This window comes from Phymastichus coffea, unplaced genomic scaffold (assembly GCF_024137745.1).
Source record: "Phymastichus coffea isolate CEN01 unplaced genomic scaffold, Cenicafe_Pcof_1.1 PCOF00112, whole genome shotgun sequence".
Taxonomy (NCBI): Eukaryota; Metazoa; Arthropoda; class Insecta; order Hymenoptera; family Eulophidae; genus Phymastichus; species Phymastichus coffea.
Window position 1 is genome coordinate 587,187 of NW_026706923.1, and position 27,149 is coordinate 614,335.

The 27,149-nt window shown below is 42.3% G+C and overlaps 1 protein-coding gene across 10 annotated transcripts in view; it reads left to right on the top strand.

Moving 5' to 3' along the window:
- Window positions 1-5,171: 5,171 nt before the first annotated feature.
- Window positions 5,172-27,149, top strand: part of LOC131670564 (patronin) — a 48,611-nt gene continuing 26,633 nt past the window's right edge. For all 10 annotated transcript variants that reach the window (XM_058946258.1, XM_058946262.1, XM_058946260.1 and 7 more), the window contains exons 1-2: window positions 5,172-5,578; window positions 7,281-7,623. In XM_058946258.1, coding sequence (XP_058802241.1) covers window positions 7,384-7,623 — 240 coding nt within the window. In that variant the 5' untranslated portion in view covers window positions 5,172-5,578; window positions 7,281-7,383. The remainder of the gene's footprint in view (window positions 5,579-7,280; window positions 7,624-27,149) is intronic.

The following is a 27,149-nucleotide window of genomic DNA, read 5'->3' on the forward strand; positions in this document are numbered from 1 at the left end:
TTTGGCCAATATCGCTTCGTTGTTCGTTAAGTTTCCCTTAAAAATTGAAAAGGTGACAGGTAAGAAAAGTTATCAATTCGTCCGTGACAAAGACAAAGAGCAAGAAGGAGAGCGAATTTGATTTCCCGCTGTTCTTTCGAGTCCGTCGGTTTTGCGGCTGTGTGGCCGATGAAAGCCGACACTCCCTCCCCCTCTCTGTCTCTCTCGCGACCACAGCTTTTGCACCACTTCCCTGGCTTCTACCCTTTTGTAACTTGAATCTGGCTTGATGGCCGTGATGTGCGTAGCGCTGATATTTTGGACACGTGCCGAGAATATGAAAGGGATACCCACGTTTACTGTTCCTTTACCGGCACCCGGCGTGTTTTTGTTGTTGACGACCTACCTGGATGGCGAACACGAAAGGCTTTTCATATTTTTTTATGTAAAAGCTTTAATTGGTTGATCAAGCGAGTTTCTCGCGCGGGAGTGACTGCAGTGAGATCCAAGTAAGACACTGCGTCGAAAATATTGGTCGCGACAGTGCCATGCAGTTGCGAAGCAAGCGAGCGTGAGTGCTTTATAAGCGAAAACATGAAGCGAAAAATATTTGTCCAGCTTTGGCAAAGTTATATGTATCGTTTATGGCGATGTATTTGCTTGTCCTTTCTATCAAAGTGGCAAATAAAAGAGGGAAGAAAAAAAATAATCGGCTTTAACAAGCAATCGCGCACACAGAACGCTCCTGTAATTTACCGCCAGCCACGATGCCCTGCTTCCGACTTCTCCGCGCCTGCTGGTATCTGCTGTCGCTGCCAAGAATCTCCCTCTCACTTTGCGCTTCCTTCCCCGAGGCTACTTGCACCCCCGTATCTTTCTGCCTCGTGAAGTCTGAGCAGGCGAGTATAGTTGTGCCGCATGTACCGTGATTACGGAGCAGCACGCGTGTGCGCTAGGAAAATTTACTGGCTTTGCCTGCGAGCGGCGGCTCCGGCAATCGAATTGGAGCCGCTCTGAGCCGAGATTCCGCTTTGAACGTCGGAAATAGTGACCGAAGAGGCCAAAAGCGATGACTGCTTTTAATTGCAGAATTGCTTTTAATTGAAAGTCATATTATCGATTATACGTTATTCACGTGCTCAATGCGATTTGCAATGTAGAAAGCAATAATATTAAAAATGGGTATAGACGTCGATCGGTATGTTACTGTTGGCAATGAATATTGAAAACACTCGATTAATTAATCGCCCGCTGCGCTCCTAACTTTCTCCGTTTCATTTTTGAAGATCCTTGAGGAACGTTCGCGTGCGCAACAGCTTGCATGAGCTCGCCTGAAGTCGAGCTCGGCGCGCTCAGGCTCGAAGCGACGAGGGCGGCCAGTCGGATTAGCGTCCGGCACACGAAAATCTGGACCGTGCGCAATAATAAGGCAGGGCGCTGGCTTCTTTTACAGGAAGCCTCGAGACGTCGTTCAATTTCGTTTTCTTTGTGTTTTCTTATATTTCATCGAGACGTTCAACGTTAATAACTCGAGTGGGTTTGAATACAGAACGCGCGACTATCGCACGTGTCTCTCGCTAAACAAGAGATCCACGAGATCATCTGGTACTCAGCCCCTCTCGTTCGAATTCTACTTGTAAACATACTCGGCAATTTGGCAGATTTTTGCGGTTCGCCGACTAGGCGCTTTTACGAAGCCGCCCGTCGCCGCGTGGTTGTTCACCGAGATGGCGCAGAAGCTCGCTCGATGCCCTCGACAAGCGTCCAGTGATGAGCGGGGCGTCGAGCGTTGAGCGAGCACTCGCGCCAACAGCGCGCGCGTTGCGCAGAAATTCTATAGTAGTAACGCTTTAATACGGTTTTTGTAGAAATTCATGTGTTGAGTCGTTGGCAAATATCACGCGCAATTTTTCTGTCCAATCAAAATATTATTATAACGATCTGTTAAAAAATATTATTTTTTATTATAGCACTATTCTATCCTATCAAAATATTAGTATAACGATCTGTTAAAAATTATTATTTCTTATTATAACACTAATCTGGAAGAACAGTCAGTAACATAGATCTACACTTGTAGGACAATACCCTGTCAAGAGGTATACTTTTGATAAGAGTTCTATTAATAGGAACGGGTTGTTTTCTAAAATAACCGTTAATGTTAACTATTTGTTAGTAGTGGATTTTTTAGACCTAGTTAAGCCTTATTGGAGTACTTAAAATTAAGGGCTACTGTGCCACGTGCTGTGACGTACCGTTAAGCCATTTGTCGTATTTTGACATAAGGTGTGATCGCATTAGTGCGCGATAGTTTTAATCATTATTTTATTTAGTGTGGTTTTATTAATTGTATTTTTTTTCATCGTGTGAGTTTGTAAACTACAGATGGTCGCTTGGCGCGACGACAAATAATAACGGAAAAGGAAACAAATTTATTTACAATGCATTCATAATAACGTTCCCATGAAGCACCGATGTGATAAAAACATGTTTATGACATTTCAAGTAAATTCAACTATGATAACAATGAGAGAGAGAGAGAGAGAGAGAGAGAGAGAGAGAGAGAGAGAGAGAGAGTGAGAGAGAAAATACAAAATACTACTTGTACAAACCGAATTGAGAGGAAGACGGATGATTGCTCCTCCTCTATGACTTCTATCGCAGCTACAGTAAACATCAAGGCATAAACTATCAGGTAGTCAATTTATGCAGATCAGAATAATCCTAGCCATTAACTGAAATTATTTGATTTTTTATCCATTTGTCTTCATTACGTTTTGTTTAAAATTGTTCAATTCATTATTTTTCACGGTACCTAAATATTGTACTTTGGTTTTAAATTCATTTTTCAATAAGTTTGAGTCACGCGCTATATTCCCAGTTCTGTATATCAGCAATGTAAACGGAAAAATATGTATACGAGTAATGTAAATTAAAATCAAAGCGCGAGGATTTAATTAAACATTTTATATACTCCAACGTATTGATAAGCTAGCATACTTTGTAAACTGTAAATGGTCATTTGGGGAAAAGGGAAAAAATTGACAAGTTTCGACAAGAAATATGCCTCTCCAGAGAAGCAATAAAACGTGCATCCATTGTATTTTGAGTGTTGCCCGAGATCTGAAAAGCACATGTTGTTTTACGAATACGTCTTAACTGTCCCTCAAAATGGACACCCCTAGTTGTTAAGGTACGCTCTTGGACATTTAAGATTTTACTTCCATTGCTACCCTCGGAAATGACGACAGCTCATCGTAAAATATGGAGAACATCCATCATAAAAATGCTAACCCACAAAACAATCCCTTAAGGTTCGCAAGCACTGCTTTTTCTCCTTTATCTCCTTCAGTTGATAGAAACCAGAATTTGCCTGAAGTGGCCGGGATGGCGCGGTAAAATTCAGGAGTATCCACCGAGATTTTTGGCAGTTCAAAAAATTACATTTTCTCTTGTGCCCTTTTCCTCTTGCTAATAGAGAATGAAATGCTTATCATTTTTATCACATCTCAGCATTATTGATTGACTTCATTTCCCTTCAGTACCTTTAATATTTTATCGCACGCTATCACTTTCAGCAATAAATAATTACACGTTAACGACAAGGGTTTTCAAAAATTATTACTACATGAACAAGATTAACCATATATATATAAACAGCTGATTGCGCCCTCGCCACCCTGGCGGGTTATTACAGTATATAATAACCATATCTGCGGTATAATAGAGAGCTAAAGTGAGGTTCATACTATTAACTTGCTTCTGTTAACAAATGGAATTGCCAAGGGCAGTTTATTAACTGATTACGTGAAAATGTAAAGGCAGAAAATAAAAAACTAGAATGAAAAGCTTTCTTTTCCGATGATCTTTCTATTTTCAATGAAAAGAAGTAACTTCTACGGAATGGATCAAATTTTTTTTTGCCATTATCCATGTAAATTTGCGCAAGAAGACATTTGAGCGCATTTACATTTTCAAAAAAATATTCTTTTTAAACAAAAATCAAAAAAATATTCTATTCGACCAATTAATTTGTATAAATACTTTTGTAATAAATCTTCGTGAATTTTGTTTCATTTTCTGCTCATGCAAATTTCCAAGATAAGGAACAATAATACGCATGAAAATTGTATTATAACAAACTTTCTAACACAAAAATACAAAATTTTCAATGTAAATATCATTTTGAAAAAATATTCTTGAAATTTACTACTAACTGGATTATAATTAAATTCGTTTCCCCCGATTCACGCTAATTTGTAAGAAAATGAAGAAATCGTGACGATTCATCGAACAACACTTAAAAGAAACAGTAACATGTTATTATAGCTTGGGTGTGGTAAAAGGTCTATTTAAACTGTATCTCCTCTACTATTTTATACGGTGGCTGACAAATAAGTGACGGTGCGTATTGCTGGTAATCAAATTAACAACATTCATATTTGACTTAATACTCGTTACTTTTTTACTTAGTCTCATAGCTGGCCAAGAGAATGATTTTACTAACTAATGCTACAAAGTCAAAATAGAACAGTACGTAATTTCTGGTATTGCATTAAAAAAATTCTAAAATAATTATGGTTAGGTTTTTTCTAGATAAATTCAAGTTTTCTAATTTTCATTTCTTTTTGAATTTCTGATTGACTAAGAATCTACAGAATTGAATAAATATCGCTGTATGTAACAGTTATGCGATCCCAACAGACTTCAGAATGCAGTTCATACACCATGCCCTTGATAGTATTATAATAATTTTGCAATTGTATATTATCTAATATTATGTGTATTAATCCGCAAAACATTGCTTTTTATTTTTTATACCTTTGATATATGAATAGACCTAAAATATATTTTGTGAAGGTATGATATAAGAAAATGTCACCCTTCATCTGCAAAATCCTTAATAATAAATATTAAATTTCTTTCATGAAAAATAAAGACTTTTGATAATTTATAGGACGTCAAATAAAGACTTTTGATTTTAGTCATTTTGAAAACTTAAAACAGTAATCTATCAATAATTGATTTACTTTTTAAAATTCAACGAACTTTATGGTTTTGCGACGGTCATTTGATCAAGAAGTCAATTTGACTGCAGATGAGACTTGCGTAGTTGGTTAGCGAACGAAGCGAGAGTGAGTGCGAGTGAGACAGTATAGTGTCAGGGCGACTTGTAGCGACGTCCACGGAAAGTAGAAATAGTTCGTCCTGGTGTGCGTATTCGCGAAACTCCGTGGTCGCGAGGGGTGTGAGCGTTCTCACTATAAGCGACCGTGTGAGAGACAGATCAGTAGTAAAGTATAAAATAAAGTGTATGTGCATGTGTGTGCGTGGACAACAATGAAGATGATGCAGTTCGGCTAATAGGCGCCGATATCGTCTTTAACCTACGACGTCCCTGCTCATCTCTCTCTCTCTCTCTCTCTCTCTCTCTCTCTCTCTCTCTCTCTCTCTCTCACTCTCTTTCTCACTCTCTCTCTTTCTCTCTCTCTCTCTTTCTCTCTCTCTCTCTCTGTGCCAATTCGCTGGAATCGCGTAAGTTCCACGTCCTCGTCTGTGGCGTGGCTGCACCAGACAATTCTAGGAGCAAGAGAACAAGGTACGCGTACTAGCCACATCTCGGTTTCTGGAGAGCATTTCCCATCATCACCACCATCCTTATCGTCATCGTCGTCTTCGTAATCATCTCCCTTTACTTGCTGTTTATCTTCCATCTTTGTCTTTCATTTGTTAATCTCTCATGTTCTCGTTTGTGTACATTCGTGCGTGTGTGAATTTACGAATTGCAGACTATAAAATCTGCCTCTATTCTAAGTTTTCATAGTAATGTTGTGTGCATAAAGCGAAAACTCGACAAACGCTGTGCGAATGTTTCTTGGTAGTGGGTGTAGGTGGTCTGTATGTACGATTATATTCAACTGTCATAAGGCACCGCTTGAATCTCGATGAGTGCCACGGAGCCACAATTATCTCTCTATAATTGCCGTCGAGATGTCCATAAGCAAAAAAATGTCGCATTGGATATTGTTATTTCTGGCAGTGAAATGCGCGCGTTTCTCATCTGTTCACGATGCTACGATTGGGGAATCCTCTATTGCAACGTGTGTGAAGAAGAGGACATACTCGCGCAAGACTAACCGCCACAATGACAAAAATCTCTTTTTGTTTTGCCACAATTAGATTCGCGCGAATTCGCATCTTGCCTTCAGCTCCTTTTTCTGTTGATATGTCATTATTTTTCTGCGAATATCCTTGTCGTTGTTCTCTCCCGACTTATCTCGGGTTTCGGGCAAAAATCGATACATAAGAACGCCAGTGTGATGAAACGCACGAGTTTCGCTCGTAGCGCGAGAGCTGCATACGTGTGAGCATGGGATTTTCACTCTCTCTCTCTCTCTTTCTCTGTCTCATCTTATTCTCTCTCATTCTCTCTCATCCTCTCTCACTCATTCTCTCTCATTCTCATCCTCTCTCTCTCATTTTCTCTCTCTCTCTCTCTCTCTCTCATTTTCTCTCTCTCTCTATCTTCCTTATACGAGTTACTGGACGCTGCAGAAGGAGAGAAAGAGAGAGAACTTGTGCGTTTGACGAGTTTTTGTCCTTTTTGGATAGTAAAAATAGCTGCGTCGCCGGGAAGCTTCGGAAGGCAATATTGTACTTGCGGCTCGGTCGTTGCTCGCAGTTTTCACATTTGCAAGTGTGTGTGTGAGTGTGCATGCTTAACGAATGTAACTTTAAATACAGTAGTTCACTAGGAACTAGGATTAAAATCGTCAACAAAAATTTACAATTTGGTTTTTTTATTGAATGATTTCTAAAGTACTTTATTCTTCTCAGAAGTAAAATATTTAGAAATTCAGTTATTATACATTTAACAATGTTGTTTACTTTATATCAGCAGCATGTTTGTTCTATTTTCTAATCAATCTAAAGTTAGATTGATTAGAGTATGATTCACTTCCAGTTTTGTGTATCTGTACTCTTAGTCATGCCAATATGTATGATCTTTTGTCAATGTAGAGGTTACCATGCAGAATATTTTTGCATGTAAATACAATCAAAATTTTAGTCATCTTTTCTAAAACATCATTTAATGAATACTAAATCTACAGTACTAATTGATAGTTTATTAACATAAAAAGTGCATAACATATCAGCTGAGTTATCAAAATAGGTCAAGCTCATTGTATAAAAATCTTTTTAGCCTTTTAACAATGTCAGTCTATTTTTAACAATAGATTCTTTAGTATTTTTTCCACATGTCAATAAACATTTCTTATATAAAACTGCTTCTTTTTTAGGGCTAGGTGAAAAGTGTCAGTGGTATTCTATGGTCTTCTAAAATGAGAATGATAAACAGTTTGTTGAACTGGCTCATGCTTTTGCGGAAGTGGTGATTGTTGAATGTGGAGTGTGTTATCACGCTTCTTCAAAAAAGAGTCACAGGACTTATCGTGTAGTCCTCAACATCAGGCCTGCCTGCCCAACATAGAAGTGCCAGTGGCTGATGAGTTTGTCGATGTTTTCAATACCATGGATCGTAACACACTCGATGAGAGAAGAAAAGGACTTGGAGGCTCTGGTGATCAATACTCTACCAGTGGAGATTCTGAGCATTCATCTGATTCCTATGACTCTCGTCAGGTAGGTTTATCCATGAAAAATCTTAAATATAGTATAGGTTTAGTGGTTTAGTGTCAAATTAGATGGCTATTCTTTGGTTTAAGCACATACATAGATAGTCAATCTATTATAACAAACCAAGAACTTATGTTAAACAATGAATGCTTCTTAAATAATTTCAATGTAAAGCATCTTTGTAAAATTTTTCATTATTATTTTTAAACAATTACTTTGAATTGTGTCTTTAATTGAAATAATTGAAATGTACTGTAATACAAAATCATCATAAAACTAAATAGAAAATTGATACATAATGTAGCACTGAGTAGAAAGAGTATTCTTCATACTTGGATGTTCAATCAACCTGCACTCATAAAAGAAACGTTATAGACGATGGCGGCGGCGGCGGTGCAATGATCATTATTACAATAGTGATCTAATGTCATAATTGCTTGATTGTTTATATTAAATTGTAAGTAGGTCGTTAAATAAGCTCACGATGCCGTTGAAACGTTGGCCTCGGAGATCAATAATCTCGGAATAAGAGTTTGCGATCTTAGATATAACATTTTTTAAGGACATTCATTGCGGCAATGGAAGAAAATTGAGAAAGATTCAAAACGATGGAATGTGATCAGATTTAATCGGCAAGCATTTGAGACCTAATTGTTATAAAGGTACGAAAAAAACTGAATAATCTTGTAAGCATTGAGTTACTCGCATACGTACCTGTAGATTACTATTTGCCACTACAACCTTCTGTGTTTATTATAAATCACAGTTTTCAAGCAAGAGTCGAATGTCAGAGTTTGATGAAAATCGTTTCTGCCGTATCGTGTCGATATTGCATATAGTATTTGAAGGTTTCGCGCACCATAATTTTCCCAGTTTTCTCGCTGTTTATACGTAAATCATGCCGAACAAGAAGACAGCCCAACAAAAATGACTCGCCTGGAAAAACGCGTCTCGAGGGTCGCGTGAGTACGGGCTTGGCGGTCCTTGAATATACAAACATGATTATGCATCGCGCGTATGCATAAAAATAAATCTCTTCTCGCGGGAATTCTGATCTCTCTCTCTCTCTCTCTCTCTCTCTCTCTCTCTCTCTCTCTCTCTCTCTCTCTCTCTCTCAATATATACGCCTAAGGGCGTCATTGCGAGTTTTCCAGTTTTCCAGGGCAGCGTTACGTCGTCTCTTTGTTTACAAGATAACCTACGTGTGTCACCTTATGGAGCTAAACACCCGCAGCAGTAGTAGTATTAGAGTGCGGAGACTTCTTGACGTTTCGTCACGCAGGCACGCGTAGCAGGAAAAAAAACGAGTCCAGCACTCTTTCGTTCGCTCTCATGTTTGACTGACTGTACTCTCCGTTCGACTGTTTGAGTAGCGACTCGTTAACAAGTGTCTCTCTCTTTAATTTTTTCCTTGGATAAATGGCTGCTGCCATGGAAGGTTTTTTACGACAAGATACGTTATGAAGTTTTATCGCGTACCATACAGCCATCAGAGAAGTTCCTCTGCGAGCGTGCGATTTCTCACATGTGCATGTGAAAGAGCACGCCTGTGCTCGTTTATGGATGGTAGCCGACTAGCCGTAGGTCCTCAATCTTACCTTTGTTTTTGCGGATGCACTTCTCTCTTCTTTTTTTCTTTTTGGTACGCTCGTTTCGAGTTAAATGCTCACTCATGCTCTTTAAGGAGGCAGAGAGATGAGTCATTCGCAGACAGTCGCGAGAGAGCGGATTTACACATTTGCGGTGGTTTGTTTTGTCGACAACGTACTATTCACGGAAAACTGTCGAACACTAGTGTAACGCTCGTCTTCGGTTTTACGATTTGACTGGTAGATGCGTCCGTGCTCTTATCCTTTGCAATCGACACGATATTGCAATTGAAAAGAGTGATGTAAGAATTTTTCTTAATTAAAGATGATAATGATAAGTATACGAAATCGTTATTCGTTTGTAGCTATCAGCTTCTGAATAGACCGAGTTTATTGATCCGCGATTGAGACGGCAATTGAATCACATACTGGCTGGATTATTTGGAAACAATTTGGGTGAAATCACGTTCCAGCTGAATCGAGTGAATCGTGAGGCGGCGAGGTGACGAGGCGTCAGTGTTTTATTAGACCCTGGGAGTTTGACTGTTTTGTAAGAAAGAGGCTCGTGGATTGAATAACTAGTCTAAAGGACACACGCCAATTGTCTCGTGTCGCTTTCTTCTGGCCGCGCAGTCAAGGGCACGCGATGCCACATTGAGTCGGTTTTATATGCCTGCTTATCACCGGCTTGTGCGTTCAGTAACTCCATTATTTTGTGCTCTTTGCAACCGTCCGCAGTGTATTCGCGATAAAGATCTCCTCCTTGTCGTTCGTCAATATTTGGAAGGAAATGGTGCTCTTTCGATGCCCGCTTGACGTGACGCCGAATCATTGCGTCCGAGATTGACTCTGCCGAAATTTTCTCGTGGAGTGCCACGGGAGCTCGTCCGAAATTCCGATCGTCGAGCACTTCGAGAGAACAAACTCGGGAGACTTTGCTCGCGGCGGAAGCCCCCTGGGAGTTCCGTCGAAGGTGCCCCAATCGAAGCCTACGACGGCCTACGAGGCGGCGTCGGCACAGCTTGCTTGCATCTTTTCTGGAACAATGAACTTTCTCACATGCTCGGCTGGCTTACGTAACGACGAGTCTCTGTGCTCGCCGCTGCACGCCGCCGCATGCCGCCGCCGACGTAGCGTATATGCATACACGCGGCTGATCCAACGGCAACTCCCGGGTATAGCCATTTGAGTGAATCGGTACAAGGCCGCCGCGCAGTCGAATACTCTTCGATTTCCGTCGGAATACTCGTTGGCGGAGCATTGCCGTCGACATTGGCTCTCGGCATTGGATCTTTCCGTGCTTGGGATACAATTCGACGACCAGCCATGGGACATGGAACGCTTTGGCGATCGTACTCCTCGAGCTTTTCGATCGGTTTTCATTTGAGATTCGCCTGCTCGTCGCAAATCGCGAGCAAACTTTTATTTTGCTCGGAGAGACCTTACATAAACGTTTCGCTTATGCGCGCGAAAAGAACGAATAGATTTTAACAGCTCTTGCGATGAGATCACGGCTCTGCGAAAATATGACGCGGGCAGAAGAGAAGCTGTCGCCTCCCGAGGAATAGAAAAATACAAGGCGTCGCCAGTCGACGCCAAAAAGTTGTAGGTCTTCGATTGAGTGAATTGGGCGGTCGACCGGAGCGTGGTCTCTTTCGCGCTGCCAGATTTTAAAAGGCAATTGTTATGCTCGCGATCCACAACTTGACACTATCAATCGCACGCAAAAGAGTGAGAGAGTTAAATTGCTACTGTAGCTCGACGACAGAAGAAAAAGAGCAATGCAGCAGACGGGGCCTCGGCAGTTTTTTATTCCGGAGAACAATCCCAGCGCGCATACACGCCGTTGGCCGCGCTCTGCTGTTATAGTTATTCCAGTCACTCTCCGAAAGTATCCCACGCGCAGCTACGAATTCAAAAAGAGTCTCTCTCATTGTTACATTTATCACGATAATAGACGAACAATGTTAGAGGCGTGAACTCCGAAAGTCCATACGTATAGAGATAGAGAGAGAGAGAAAGAGAAACGAAAGTAGTCAAAGATCACGATAGTACTTTATCGGCGAGCGCAACCACCATCTATAAATTGATTCGCACCCAGTCGCGGCGAGAGAGTCGTAAGCGCCGATTATTATTATAGCGATTCGCGCGCGTGCGCCGTTTTATCACGTGGTACGGTTTGTTTTGTGTGCCGAGCGATCGATTTCACGCGATCGTCAATTGGCTCGCGCCTCGCCGTGAACGTTATCAGCGGTAAAGAGCTTGGTTGGAAATACCAGCGTATTCGATGTTTTTATTTTTAACCGAGGCCTAAGCTGTTTGTTCAGTGTCACTGTCATATATGCACGAAAAATAAATCGATCACGTCTTGAAACTCGGCTGGAAATATTCGAATTCTCTTCGTGCGGCAAAGACAAAGCGACAGGCGTTTGATTGGAATCGAGACGTGACACTCATTCGACAATGAATAGTTACTGTCGAACAATTTACCTGATCGGCAATGTTATGTTGATAAATCGAGAGGATATGATACATATTCATAGCGAAAGAATTTTGTACAAGTCCATTTATGAAGTTTGTATCAATTCGCATTATTTCTAGATTTCCATCGACGCGCAATTGTCGCGATTACATCAGAGATATTTCCACGAATCCACTGGAAAAAAGGCGCAAAGCCGCGAATGCCACGCTATACGTGCTTGCGAAGAAAAAGGGTCAGCGTCGTGGAAATCTATGACTTTCAATCTATTTCGAGTCATTGTTTCCGAATAAAGTGCGCGCAAGTCAGTCAGCGCAATAAGAAAAACGACGCGAGCGTAGAGCGCAACATAATGCATTAGGCCGCCGCCAACTGCACAATTAATAGTTGGCTCTCTTGAAAAGGACTTGTTGGTCTGCGCGAAAAGGGAAGCGAGCGCGAGAGCAACAACAACAGCGAGAGACGTTGGCGCGCGAGAGATCGGCGACAGCTCCGAATACGAGGCCCCTCGCGCGCGCACGTGTGTGTGCTGCGACCTCCGGCGAAATGTGTACGCGTATATCCGAGTGAAAGTCATTTTTTGTTTTTGACTCGCCTTTTCAAGACAAGTCAAATATCCGAGCGTGGGCGACGTGCGATCGCGAGAGAGCCAAAGTCTAGAGCCCGCGCGTTTAATTAATGCCGCGCTGCGCCACGACCAAGTCTATATATTTTAGCTGCCTGTGCACGTTCTTGAATTGACAATTAATGAATGAGCGTTTATGTGTATGGAGATGGCTAATAATGCTTTGTCTTCGTTTTCATGCTGATTAGTACGATATTAGACGTGTCTTTCACGGGTTTTTTCGTTTATTTTTTGCTGGTGGCGTCAGAGTGAGTTTTATAAAAGCTGACTCCTACCTACATGTGTTTTTTACTCGGTTTTTTCATGTTTCAAAAGTGTTAATACTAATTTAATAATAATCTTTTATTTTAGTCGTTGGACTTTTAATTCAAAAGAGTGAATCATTTTATTTTTATAAGAGCGAACCATGCAAACCGTACGTTGTAGTGAATTTTCGTACATTACGCAAATCGCCGTTCGTCTACAGCATCGCGAAAGATATTTTTAGTTTCAAAATTTCATATTTTTTCATTGTTAGTGTCGAAAATCACTAAATGTTGTAGAATATGTCATGTGCATTAACGCATATAACTGAAAATTCATTTTCGATACGAATGACGCATAGCTGCTCTTCACGCGTCCCTGTGCATAAGAAGAGAAGTTCACAAAGTATACATTTCAAGCTCGAAGACATTTACTCAAAACATTACATACGTCAGATTTGAATACCTTGAATAAATTTGAAACGGTCTAAAGAAACCGAAGAAACTGCGTGTAACCAGGAATCACTATACAATGCTAAGCGTGCAAACAATCGTGAATTTAAAAAGAGCTCTCGCGAAGCGCTGCAGGTCGCGAGTCGATATGCAAGCATAAAACTGCATTCAGCTAGGGTTAATAGGCAGCGCGAGGGCTGCTGCGCGAGTTCTGCTACATCAAATGATGGTTTAAAAGCCCAACCCAGCTGACTCGACGAGAGTATGTTAGTGTAGCGTGGCCGCGTAAAGCGCTTCGATCACGTTTTTCTTCGCTCTCTCTCTCTCTCTCTCTCTCTCTTTCTCTATTAAGCCAACACCGCGACCGAGCCTACCAAGCTGCCGCGCCGACGACGATCGATTCGCCGGCAAAACTCTCTGCTCTCCGTCGCTGTACGCCCAGCTTGTAATTCAGCTTTGCACTATCTTTTCACTTTAATTTCAGATGCATACCTGCGTTCCTTCGCTCTCAATCGAATTTTTCGATTCGAACCGAAAGTGTTATTTTACAATTGGCTCTTTCTTTTGGTCGAATTCGATTTTATCTTTCGACGAAACAATACGCGATCGAAAGTTCGCTGAACCCGGCTCTGCAGTTTCGCCTAAAGTACGATATTTCACATTTGCAGATCAAGTTTGCCCCGAAACAGTTGTCGTCTAAGATTGTCTGAAACTCTTTCGAACGCGAACAGCAAGAAAGTCTCAATTGTGAAAAAATAGGGACACCAGCAGCTGTTTCGTGACCAGCTGACTCGACTGTGGGGCTATACAGAGGGATGCGCGCACATACAGACCGCATACTCGGAAAAATGGATCGACCCGAATGGGCAGGAGAGTTAGCCTCAGACTCGAGAATACATCTGTAGATTGTTCGATGCGTTATAAAAAGGTGTGCGACACGCCAGATGCTATGGCACACTCGTTTCTTTCTATTATTCTCGTCCCTGCTGTGTATCTTTCAACGTGCGCGTTGTATTTTTCATAGCACGAGCTATTGAAAAACGTTTCAAGAAGGCTCGCGCACTGCGATAGCTTTTACAACGTGCTAATCCTTAGCGATATTGTTTTGCTTCCGGTGACAATGGCTCGGTTTGTGCGTTCTTCTTATCGGTAATCCGCAAAATGACGCATCCATTTGCTCCACGTCGTTCGCCGTAAATAATATTAAATTAATTTATTCAAATTTGCATTGGCCTCGTTCTAATCGATTATCTGCATTTCTAACATTCAGTGTTGAACCTTGTATTATTGACAACTTTAAACCATACTTCAAGCTGATGTCATTGACTTTACTCTATCGCATTAATTAAAAATTTATTTTTAAACTATCGAATTAGATGAAAATTAGCTTTTTAGCTAGTTCGTCCAATATCTATTATTCTAAAGTAAAATTTAAGTGGTTGAATTTTATATGCTGGACGCACTAGCTAGTTATTCGAGAATATTCTGAATTGGGTTACACTCGCCTTTAATAGAAGTCCATAATTAGATATTACTAGATGCTAGTACAAACTGCGAAAATTTGTAACGCTATAGTTAGACACGATATGCAGCTGGGAATGTAACCCAGGAGTAAATTGAGAACATGAAGAACTGCAATTGATTCGTTTTTTTTTTATTTCCTTGCAATTCTGATACACTCAAGTTTTTTTTTTTTTTCAAAAGGAAATATCACTGCAATGACTTTGATTTATTAGGAGCGTATATTATTATACCATATAACACGTAACGTGTAGGAATGAAGCGCTTTCGTAAAGTGGTTACCGTTCACGAATCTAGAAATCTACAGCTTGTGGAATATTTTTCCAATTTCATGTTTGCTCGCAGCACACATTGCTCCATCGGATCGGCGGCATTAAAAAATGAAATAGTCATTGTCGGTCCTCGTTTATCACTCGAAGAAAAAAGAAAAGAAAAAAAAAACTGCTCTAATCTCGTCACAGCAGCAAATAAGAGGCTTTGACGCAACAACAACGATGTACGGCATGCAGCAGCAGCAGCAGCAGCATCTGTGCGTAAGTACGCACAGGTGCCGTCATAAGACCGAGAGTATGTTGCTGCTGTTGCTGTTGCATAGCATACCGATGTCGGTCTCTTTCCTTCTAAGCAGCTCGCTGCCGCTTCGTCCCCCGCCCCTCCTCTTCCCCGCTCTTTCCGAACAACAAACGCGGCACACGTTGCTGCATCGCTCTCTCGCGCCCGAGAAGCCAAAGAGAGAAAGATAGCCGGCGCTGTGTTGCTGCTGCTGCTGCTGCTGCTGCTGCTCGCCAGTCCGTTACGTTCCCTCGTGCCTTCCGCATCGCTCGCGACCAGACGACAAAGCGCCGCTTTTTCGGTACACACCGGTTCACCGTCATTATCCTTCGTCGCTCGGGCTTGACATCAGCTGCTTGGCTTTTTCTGCCTTTTCGGAAACCCCGTGCGCGCCGGCTTTGCTTGTAGAACGATAAGATTCGGTAGATTCGGTTCCCGCTCTTTTTTTCAGCGATCGCTTGCTTTATGATTCACTCGTGGATTAGCTGTTTAACGTGTAGAGCTCAGTGAACGACTTGTGTGCAGTGTGATTTTTTTGTTTTTGTAAACGCGATTGGCGATAACTCTTTCAATGTAAATATTTAATGGATTCTGATAGGAGTTTTTTTTTTTAACGAGACGAGGAAGCATTCCACAAGTAACCTTAACTTGCTAATAAATTCAATTTGTTACTGCTGCTGGTTACTTGCAGGCAGTTTAGATATTTTTTCCCCAATTGGCATGTAATGAAGCAGCGTAAAAACTCGAATAGGAACGGTATTGCTTAACAAAATTGTGAAAAAAAGTCGCACACAATAAATTTTATATTGGATGAAAAGCGACGACGAGAAAGAAAATGTGCCGCGCAGCAGCTTGTAAAGTCGATAAATAAATAGAAAATCTTTTCTCTTTGGTCGTGCTCTCGACTTTCTAGGCGCTGCAGCATCCTTTTAATGCAAAACACGCGAGAGAGTATAAACCGGATTAATAGCCAATCGTTGATTTTTCATAAGTGACTTGTCCTTAATAACGAAGTCAAGCCCACAGCGACGACGGATGTTTGATGTTGTGAATTGTCATCGCAGAAAGTGCCTTATTTTGATCGACAACGACGACGAAGAGTGCGGCAGTCGGCGGCGACGCAGTGAAATATACACCTCGAATTGAATATGTGAAAAGAAAAGCGAGTGCGGCCGTGAGAAGATTCAAGCGCCTCGGTGTTTAAATGTGCGACACTAGTGATCGTTGAGTGCACGAGCGAGCGATCGCGGCAGCAGCAAAATGCTGGCTCTAACGGCCACCCATCAGCCCATCAAACTCGAGACCGATGACGTTCGGGACATGACGAGGAACGTCAAAGTCACCACCATTTACGTGAGTGCCCTCGCCATCCTCGTCTAACCAGTGCGCAATCAAAGCAATAGCTGCTACTTGATCGATCGCGACGCAGCCTCTCATTACCATATCCGAATGTTTGCGCTGCATTTTTTTATAAGCTCATCGACTTTTAATGATGCCAGAGATGTCGGAAAGACTCGCGGATTCTTACGAAAGATATCCTCGCTTTACGATTTGCTCACCGATCTGCCGTTCATTAGCGCCTCAATTTTATGTTCCAAGAGACACTTCTGCGCACCGCGCATAGCAAAACGGAACGAACGCCGCCTGACTTATACATTGGCAAATAAACTGCAGACTGAGCGATGTTATAAATTTTAAAGATTAATAAAGCGATAAATAAAGATGAATTACATAATGCACTCCCCGCAGCAGTGCGTAGTAATAAATATCCGCAGACGAAACGGTGAATTAATGAGCGTCTAGGACTTTTTCAGAGTCGAGCCGTCGCGATTATTATTTGCATTTGCGCAAACGAAATGCGCTCGTCTCTCGCAACCACGTAGGTATATACGTATTTTTAATCCCTTTAATTTTATATAGCGCTAACGCGTCGCGCCGTGCGTGGGCGTCGAAAGTGCAGCCATTCCAATCCTACGCGATTTCGGCAATTTTACTTCCCAAAGGGATCGCTGCAGAGGAATCTGTTATCCAGGTCGATCTCTCCCTGCTCGAGCCTCGTCGCCTTTGATGCGTGCCGAATTTTTTTTTTTTTTTTTTTTTTTATTGTCGCGTACTTTTCACGCGTACGACTTCAGTCACCATTTCTCACTCGCGGCCACGAGCGCCAAATCGACGTAACTTTAATTCGATCTTGACGAATAACTTTTTTTTCCTCTCACCTGCGATTATTCGATCGTAATTTTTTTATCGCGTCATCGTCATCATCTTCACCATCATCATGACTGTCGTGGTCGTAGTCATCGGGAACTCGTTACTTCCATTTAATGCCTAGAGTGAGCACAGAAGTTCTCGTCGCGCGTAGGTGCGATTATTAGCATAATTTATTTACCGCTGTGCCGATTTATATATATACATATTTTTTTTTTCTCTTTCACCCGGTCTATTTTTCTTGCCTGGGTACATAGACGATTAGACTGCTAATTATTTGCGCAACGTATACCGCTGCTACTGCTGAATATCTGCCGAGAGTGTAAATTCGATTACGCGCGCCGGTACACACATGAAAGTTCCGCCCCGAGGCGACAGGACAGAGACGAGGCACTTGTCACTCAGCGTTTTTTTTTCTGCTTTTTTTCCCGAGTCATTTCTTGATTAATTCTGTAGCATTCTGCATCTAGCATCGTATATTTGTATTCTCATTTGTTTTTTTTCTAGCATGTAAGCTCTTCATTAAATTAGTTAGCGCCGAAAAGGATGTGGTCTTTAATTTTCAAGAGTCGATTTGCTAAAATTAGTCACGCAACATACAAATTTGAAATTTGCTGATTTGAGGTTGTAACTTTATAATTAGAGTGAGCGTATAGTCCAGCCCTCGAACGAACTTTTTGAGTTGCACTGCAGTATTTTGAAGCTTTTCCTCTCTCCTTTCTTTTTGCCACTATTTTGGTACTTCCTTTGAAAACGCACACAGCACAGACACCGCGGTTCAACTTGTTCCTACACTGTTCCATTAAAAATACCTCTCATTCTTATTGTCGAAGCTTTCCGAAAGTGTCATTATCAATTCACTACCATCCGTACAATTTATTGTCTCACAGTACCTGCACGTCTAAAAATGAATCTTCAAAACTGCATCGCACAAATTTAATGAGAACGCGAAACTTTCTAAAGATATCGAACGCTGTAAATTGATTGCAGATACAAGCTCGATAAATGTCGATTACGATATCGTAATGCATGGTAGATATACAAGTTTTTCATTCGGTACACGAATAGTCGACATATATTTATTTACATCTCCAATTCAACTAATGACATACAAATACACAAAGATCGTATTCGATGCGGATTATTAAGAACGAATGACATTAGCAAATTTCACTTCGTTTATACGTTAACTTATCGCCTAGACTCTTGGAAAGTTATAAAAGCGATGTGCTCTTCAAACACCGCTACAAATTACTCAACGATCTTAAGATTCACAGATATGTAATTGAGGCCACCACGTGAAAACTCGCGCGCACAATGATGATAACGCTGTTATCAAATTAGCATTTGTTTGTAGATCAGACAGAAAATTATTAACGTTTGGCCAGATAAAACGAAACATGCAAATATTTGCAAATGGGAGATTTAGAGATACATCGTTACGTAACTGCACCCGCCAGAGATAAGCAATTCTGTTCTCGTACAATTTTAACCGCGTGCCTTTAATATTCGCAGCACTTTAATGAAACATCGTGTTCTTTGTACTTTGAGCGATGGCCAACACGCGCACGCACGACATTTTGTGCTTAAGGCAAAATTGCGTTTCGGCTTTGATGTTAGAAAATATATGCATCTGTGCTTTCAAAATTCACTTTGAGGCCAAATGGGTCAGTTGTCTATAGTTTGACCGGGCATACACAATGTTCAGTCGGAATGTCCGGTTGCCTCGAAAATCCATCAGCCACTCCGAAGCACTTTGGTCACAATAACTTTGCATGCATTTATGTTTTGCGTGAATCGATAAGACTAATTAAAGTGAAACTTGTGCCTGGAATTGAATGAATTTTCAAGCATTCTTGAGAGGCGGCTGCATGTTCGTAGGTGGCTGTTTGAAGTAAATTACTCGTAATAAATTTTAATAGCCGAAATGAAGTCATTCTTGACTCGTGGTCGTTTACTTTTTTCATCCTGTACAGAAAAGGCGCGGATTAATAGCGAGCGTATATCCGCTATGTAACGCCGCCACAGCGTAACAAATTTGATCCTTGAAAATTTGCTAAGGCGTTATAGTCATGGCTGCAAATCCTTGCGTGCTGCGCGCGGACTAATTTATTTTCATATAGGCCTGTTAAATATCATTATTCGGGTTCATTGACTCGCTTTGGAAATTAGTTACTGACTTTTTTTTACCTGAGGCCACAATATTCTATGGATTTCTAATTCACACCATAATTCGAAAAACACCGTCATGCTCGATAAATCTGGAGTTTTTTAGTTGAGTTCCGATAAAAAAAAGAAAATGAATTAATTTTCGTACACTTTTTTATTTCTAATTGATTCGAATGTTATTCTTATTAAATTCTTCAGAAATCGTTACATCAACTTTTTTTCTTTAATGAATTTGAAAAGCTAATTGAAGACGGCTTACAATCTTTGTACGTTGATTACGTTGCACAATTTAACGAGATTGAAAAAAGTCCGTGAGTAGCTAGAGCGTGGAGACTTACAAGACATGGGCACGCACGCACGCGCGCGCACACACATACACACACACACACATACACGCGCACGTGCATACACGTATACGTTTCAAAAAGAAAGAGGCGTTTTGGAATGGTGCAGCTACATAGACTAAGCACGTGCTTCAGACCGGCGACATGCGAGGAGACTAATAACATTGTGTAAGTACAGTGGTGCATGGAGTTTCTCTGGGCGTGTAATAGTGCGTCGCTCGCGCGACCATCAAATAAAGCGTGCAAGAGTCGCGCTAACTTTTCCTACCGCGATTTTTCCTTTGTCTTCTTCTCACGTGCTCTTTCCAAACAATACAGATAAAAATGATCAATGGCTAGTTGCAGGGGTCGTTAAGCCTGGCTTCTCTCCATGCAATTGGTACTTACGATCGTTGAGCCCCCCCCCCCCCCCCCTTAAGAGATCGTCCGGGGAACTTTCTGCGCGCGTAAATTATCCTTTGCCAAGTTCAATTTTTCTGACGAGTCCGCGTCATCGTGCCGAGAGTTACTTTCATCTTGCAATTTCAGCGAGTCTCATCGGGAGGTTCCAGTTTTTTTGTTTTTTTTTTCTCTTCTTTGAGTTCGTGCCAAACCGCAGAGTCTTGCGCCAGTTTCCAAACAATGCATTACTTTGTGAAGTTCAACAGACCCCGATGTGAATTGTATTTGATTTACTTTTTCGCGCGGAGCTGCGCGCGTAGAGGTCGTTATCCTAGTGAACCGGTAGCGAGAAAATGGAGAAGCTGGCACTTGCGTGGTGGCTACCTGCTTTTTATAGATACGGTTTCATGGGGGGGGGGGGGCGTAAATCGATACTATTATCACACGGGAGAGAAGCGTATCGCTAGGAGCCAAGCGAACGGTTGTTCGTCCTCTATCACTCGTCCTGATCTCGCCGGAGAGCTTTTTCGTGAGCAATATTATCGCCGTCGTGCTCCGAGCTGATCTGCGCGAGGGAACGTGAGCTCCGCGGAGTCGCAATCCAGCCTGGCTTACTCTTTTGCGAAAGCGCGGCATCGTTGCATCGGAATCGACGACATTCGTTCCCACATTCGTCGGGAAAAGAGCTCGTCAATTTTATTAGACGTCGCGGCGCAAGTGAAGCCTGACCGCATCGACGCGACTGACGAATAAGGCCGTCCGACGCACGCGGAAACGACGCGAGGAGGAAAACAGTTAATGAAGGAAGCGCGAGTCAAAGTGAGAGAGAGAGAGAGAGAGAGAGAGAGAGAGAGAGAGAGAGAGAGAGAGAGAACCGCAGAAGAGAAGCGCGGCAGCGGCAGTTAATGCGATCGTCGGTGCGTGCCCGGCTGCTCGCGCCGCGATCCACATGCGAAACAGCGCGAACAGCGCGGGCGCGCCGTGTACTCATCGCCACAGAACTTGCAGTTCGACCGCTGCCTCATTCCAAGCCACCACGGACACTCGGTTCCTCTTGTTTTTCACGCCGCGTGCGAATGACGTTGCGCGCACGCGGTTTTTTGCGATACAGAGGGACTTGAGTCAATTTTCTCGGCTGCTCTGTTCGTCCGCGGCAATAATTACGACTGTAGCCGTGGCGCACTTGTCTCTCGATTAGCTGCCGCGCGTCTCGGTAGCGCTTTCGCGTAGGAAAAGACGATACGAGCGGCCACCGCGAGTGTCGATTTGTCACGTAGCAGCCGGATGCCGAGCTGGTTCGACGTTCGTATGGCAAGATTTCTTCGCGAAACGGGGCGCGCATTCGGATAATCGAGGGAAAACTCGGTTGTTGAAAAGTACCCGTATCGATGTAATGCTACGAAATCTCTCGGACGCTCGTGCACGCGCTTTGCTTGAAAATCAATACTCGCCTGTAGACACGATGATGATTTTTAATAGGAGCCGTCCAATGCGCCTCGAGAGAGTTTCTTTACGATGTCTTTTTCCTCGACGTATGATTTCTGCTCGAGAACACGACGCATGGCTTCGTGAGAAGCGCGCAGACTATGCGCCTCTTCGGAGCTTTCTCATTTGAAAAGTGACGTGTGCGATTTGAGAAAAACACATTGTGCAGATTTGCTAATACCAGTGCTTGGATGATTTGGATACTCCGTCTTGTGCTGGTAAAGGGTGCTTTAACATTCATATTTGTTTCATTTGTCTTTACCATCCGGCCAAGTGCGAACAACAATGTGCTTCTCGATAGCGTGACATCACGGTGTCGAGATGTATGATTAACTGCGCCTTGCGGTAGATGCCGTTAATCATCATTAAATAATATAGAATTTAATTTTTCCGACGCACTTATCCTTTCATTCATATATTGATTCAATAATTGATGATTTCGAGAAAAAATACAAATCGTTATTTGCAACATAGAGGCGATCGATCGTGAAGTAGTAATTTTATTTTATTTTATTTTTTCATTTTAATGAAATCCACTACGAGTGTATCGTCATTTTCGCACGTATCACGCATTCCCATACAACATACCCACCGACAGCAGCAGGCAATTACAAACCAGGTAGAGAAGCTGACGCGCGTGTACATTTTAGTAGGTCGCGACCTAACGAGACGAATTCCTTCGCTGCTCTCTCGCGTTTGCGCCTTCTATATATAGTAATCGCGCAGGGATAGAAGATCCCTCGAACTAAAGAGAAAGAGAGAGAAGAAATTATGCAATTTGCTCGTAAATTACTACGCGGTATCTCGAATAGCTTTCATACTCAAAGCAGCACGCGTTGACATTGTTACCGCTTTTGCGGTGAAAACGTCCGAGAATTTTACACGCAACGAGAAAAAGAGAGACAAGGAAGCAAAATCAGACCCCACCTCGATGCATGTGTGTGTTTGTGTGTGTGTGTGTGTGTGTGTGTGTGTGTGCATGCCTGTGGAAAGATCAATCTGTAAATTCCAGCTGGTGCGGTTTGCGCGCTTGCAGAAATATCTATCTATTAACGGGATTAATTAAGTATTTATAACGCTTTGACGGGGAGTAATGTAGTATTGGACTAGTTTTTTTTATTCATTTAATTGCACGATCTAATTTTCGTAATATTACTAACAAGGAGATCATTTAATATGGTCCCAAGTATCTCGTCATTCCTGTTGATTCAATTGGAATCGTTTTGACAACTTCCGTTTGATCAAGCGACCGCACGACACCTGCGACGTGGATCTCCAATTGAAATATTTATTCGAGTTCATTTTCATTAATTACATCGGTGGTTCACAGACATTGACAATGTTGACCGATCGAGTTGCAGTGTACTTCGTTGGTCTAGATTATCTATCGAATTAAATTGTAGAAGCTCGAGAAAATGTCACAGTCACCGACAGGATGAATCTGGATAATTTGGAACAGAGATCGCTAGTTTTGTGATATCTTTGAACGCCTAATCTCCCCTAAAAAAACCGTAAAAAATTGCAAAATTTGCAAATAGAAGAGCAGCCAGTGACGTGCCAATGATCGGTGAATTTGAAATAATAAATTAGTCAAACAATGGTAAAACCCAGAGCAGGTATACTCCCAAAACACAGCGTTTACATAAAGAAAGAACAACCTTTGATGCAACATAGAGAGTAAGGCGAAGGTCGCGTATCGTATCGTAGTTGTGAGCAAGCTATTCGTCGTCATCATCATCATCATCACACACTCGCGGCGCGGATCCCGTCGCGTGACGTATGTTATTCTGGCGCCGCGGTTTGTATATTCCAGCCTTCCTTGCTGTAGCGTTTCCAAAAGAGAGGCAAAAGGAACGCTTTTTCTTTTTTGCCGCCTACGCACGCGACCGACTGAATGACAGCGTGCGCGCGCGCGCACGCGCGTAGTCATGGGCATAAAAGGAGCGGCACGACTACTACGTGAGCGCGCACAGCCTCCCAGTGATATTATTTGTGTGATATATGTACAATGCGGCGAATGTCTTTTACATTCGTCTCAGTTATTTTCATTGTCGTCATCTGCATGCCATTGTTGCCTTTTTCACGACGCTTTTCTCCCGAGAGATTTACGACTTACACGACTAATGAATGCTCAAACGCTCTGCAGTGAAAATATATTTCTGTCGCGCGTCTAGTTGCGCTCGAAGCGTATTGCTGCCTGTTTTCTTTTCGCAAATGCGAATACGCGTGAACAGGTTATTTCCGCTTTCACAGCAGTTATTCGATACACGCAGTAACCACGACGTGAGCGGAAGGGCGTGTAAATATTCACAGGCAATGGAATTCGGCAATGCAGATGACCAATTGAGTGGATTTCGGACAAACGGATACGCGTACGCAGCGTGTCTCATTGCGTAACACCCCCCCCCCCCCCCCTGTTGCGTGTGTCTCGCATTCACAATAAAATGGGCGGATGCCCACGCGCGAATAATAAAAATAAAACAGCACGCGCATTCCACTATTATTGCGCTTTGTTTTCAATCGACGATTGCGCATAACGAGATGTCAAAAATTATTGTTTCAGCTGACTTAAACTCGCGATATCGTAGAAAAAACTTGAATGAATGACCCTGACACGTTCCAAAAATCATAATACGCTTTTTATATTCCCATTGTTCACACAGATTTTTGTATTTTCTATTGTAGGTCTTTAACGTGAATTTCAACTTAGTTTTTTTACATTGTCCATGACCGTAGAGTTTTGTCAAGAATGCGTTGTGCTTTGAAGTTAATACGGAATTGATAAAGTTGTATAGAGCGTCGTTAAGTTCTTACAATAGGAATCGATGATCATAAGCCGTCGTAAAAGTTTCAACGAATAGCGGTGGTCAAACTTTTATACGTCAAAGCCTATTTCACAGCTGGGATTATATTTTAATCTGAGTTGTAATTTTTATTGATGATTACTCGTAAGCCAATGCCGATCAACAAATAAACGGAAAATTGATGAAATACCAGTAGAAATATTAAAGTACCGTAGTTCCATTTGAAAAAATATAGTGAATCCATCGGCCGACACGACAGAGAAAAGGAAACATGAGAGGAAAAGTAGGAAACGAATCAAGTGAGAATGTATTTTCCCAAGTTGATCCGCCATCAGTCAGGTCTTGTAGCGATCCGTCAGCCGAGCTGTAGCTCTCGGTTAATTTCGGCGCATCGGCCGGATTTCCGTCGCGCTTTTAAAATGCCTCTGCTATTGCGCCTGCAAAGCTCTCCGAGAAACGATTCGTTGCTAGAGAGAGCGAGAAGCTCGGGACATAGAGAAGCCGTACGCGGCGTCGATTTCCCCTTGCGTTCGTTGTTACGACTCTTCCAAGCAGGAGTATGCGTTTAAGTTGTTTGGCTTTAGAGCACAGGGTTCAGCTGTCAACGCGCGTGCCGAGATGAGTTCTCGTCTGTACTTTTATGGCTTTTACGCCCTGACGCTCCTTACAGTTGCTGCACGTGACTTTAAGCGCATTATTGCTCGCGCCTTTGGTCAATTTTGTTATTGTCCCGATCGGTAGTGCTCTGGGTCAAGTAAAAGAGTGCTACCTCTAGCTGCAAGTTTACATGGAAATGATATCCGAAGAAAGGATTGTGTGTGTATTACTACTACTTGGTAAAGAAAATAATCTGCCTTGTTCCCGCAGCAATCGGTCGGGCTCGTTAAGTCGTTGAGTTAGTTTTTCACGCGTTTGCGCTCGTGTACCTTTGAAGCTCCTATATACGAGTTAAAATAATCCGAATGGCCAATTGACGTATCCCTTTCTTCGCTCTTTTCCCATTATCGCTTACATCGTTAGGTGCACGTTGCGCTCGGAATAGTCGCGATTGTGTCTCAGATAATTTTGCAACGTTATCTTTTTGAATGAATTACTGACGCGTAGTCGTACTTGACAGTTCAAACGCTCGTGCTCATGAGTCTTGTGCTGTCGATGCGGGACTCAATGTAAATTAAATAAATCTTTTCTTGTATTCTATTGTCTTACATAAAAATTCGGAAACTCATTAAATTTTATAATTGCACAAATAAAAGTCGCATTCTTGTGAAAACTAATGACTTGTTTTCTTTTTTGTTGCAGGTGAGTTTCGATTTTATCGTCCGCTGTACGTAAGTTTAGATTGTACGTGTTCAACGCGATATCATTTTTCATATCGCTACAGATAAAATACCTATCATTGTAATTTCATCGATATTGTTAAGGTTATAATTGCATCAGAATAACATTATCCAATCAATTATCAATTTCGAAAAGTGCTGTACAAACGTAACAACGTCGAATATAATGTCGAATCGATGCAATGAGAAGCCGCATTGATTTTTGTTTTCGTCCAATTCTATTTTAAAAACCGTAGAAATTAATGAATGATTGCGATGCATAAACATCAACTATAAAACTACACGGCAAGTTGGCAATTGCACTACTGCTCTGACACCGGGATCAACTTGTCGTTAATAACAACGAATAATTCGAAAACTGACAGCAATTACTGTTTTACAAATATGTAATAGTTGTAACGTATTTCCCACTTCGCAACTTTAAATTAGTCGAAGAATACATTAAAAGAGTGGAACACTGAAGTCACAGGAAATTATTCAACTCTCGCTCGGTCGGGAGAGTGGGCGGCAATAATTGATTTTTATCTGTCTCTGATTATCATGCAAAAAGCTGAGCGCAAGAGACTGCTGCAGTTGAGTAACCGCGCAGCGATCCATCATCGCGACCGGTGAAAAGCTTGTCGAGAGTTCGACGAAATGTTTCATTCTTCGCAGACCCCCGTTGCGCGTACGGTTGTTAATTAGCACCTCGGCCGTCTAATCTTGACTGCATAATGTCAGTTTTTATCGGCAATTCGAGCTGAAAAATTGACAATGTCGCGATATACGCTGTGATATACGCGTAGAGCCGTTCGCGTTGTGCTGGCTATCTGCTGTGTGGCGTAACTGAAAGTGGGCGAGGACATTCCAAAGTCGTTCATACGAGATCTCACGCGGCTCAATTTTTTCGTTAGTTCCGTCGTGCACATTTGAAAGCTCGGTAACGCTCGGCTGCAAACTCAATTTGGCTATTTAAATGTAAATTGATTTTGAATGCTCGACCTACGAATGAACTACGTGGACGCGCATCCTAAAGGCAAACAAGGTGCGAACTTTTAGCCGATGATCTCATTTTCGACCAGGCCGTGGACCTCTAAGCCCACGGGGCAGGATCAGCCCATTCGCGAGCAACGCAAATTATCGGGCAAAGTCGCGCGTCGATGGAATAGCCGAGCGCTATCGAAATGGGCGATCGCGCTAGGCGAGGCGGCGGCGGCGGCGGCGGCGAGTTATGGGCGAGGGAACGCAGCGATGCATGGGACGATTGAACTTGAGGCCGCGCGGCTTGCGGAGAGAAATCCGCAGGCAGAGTCGCGTAAAGGGAACGCGGCTGCGTCGACGGGAAAGGAAAACGTGAAAGTGCG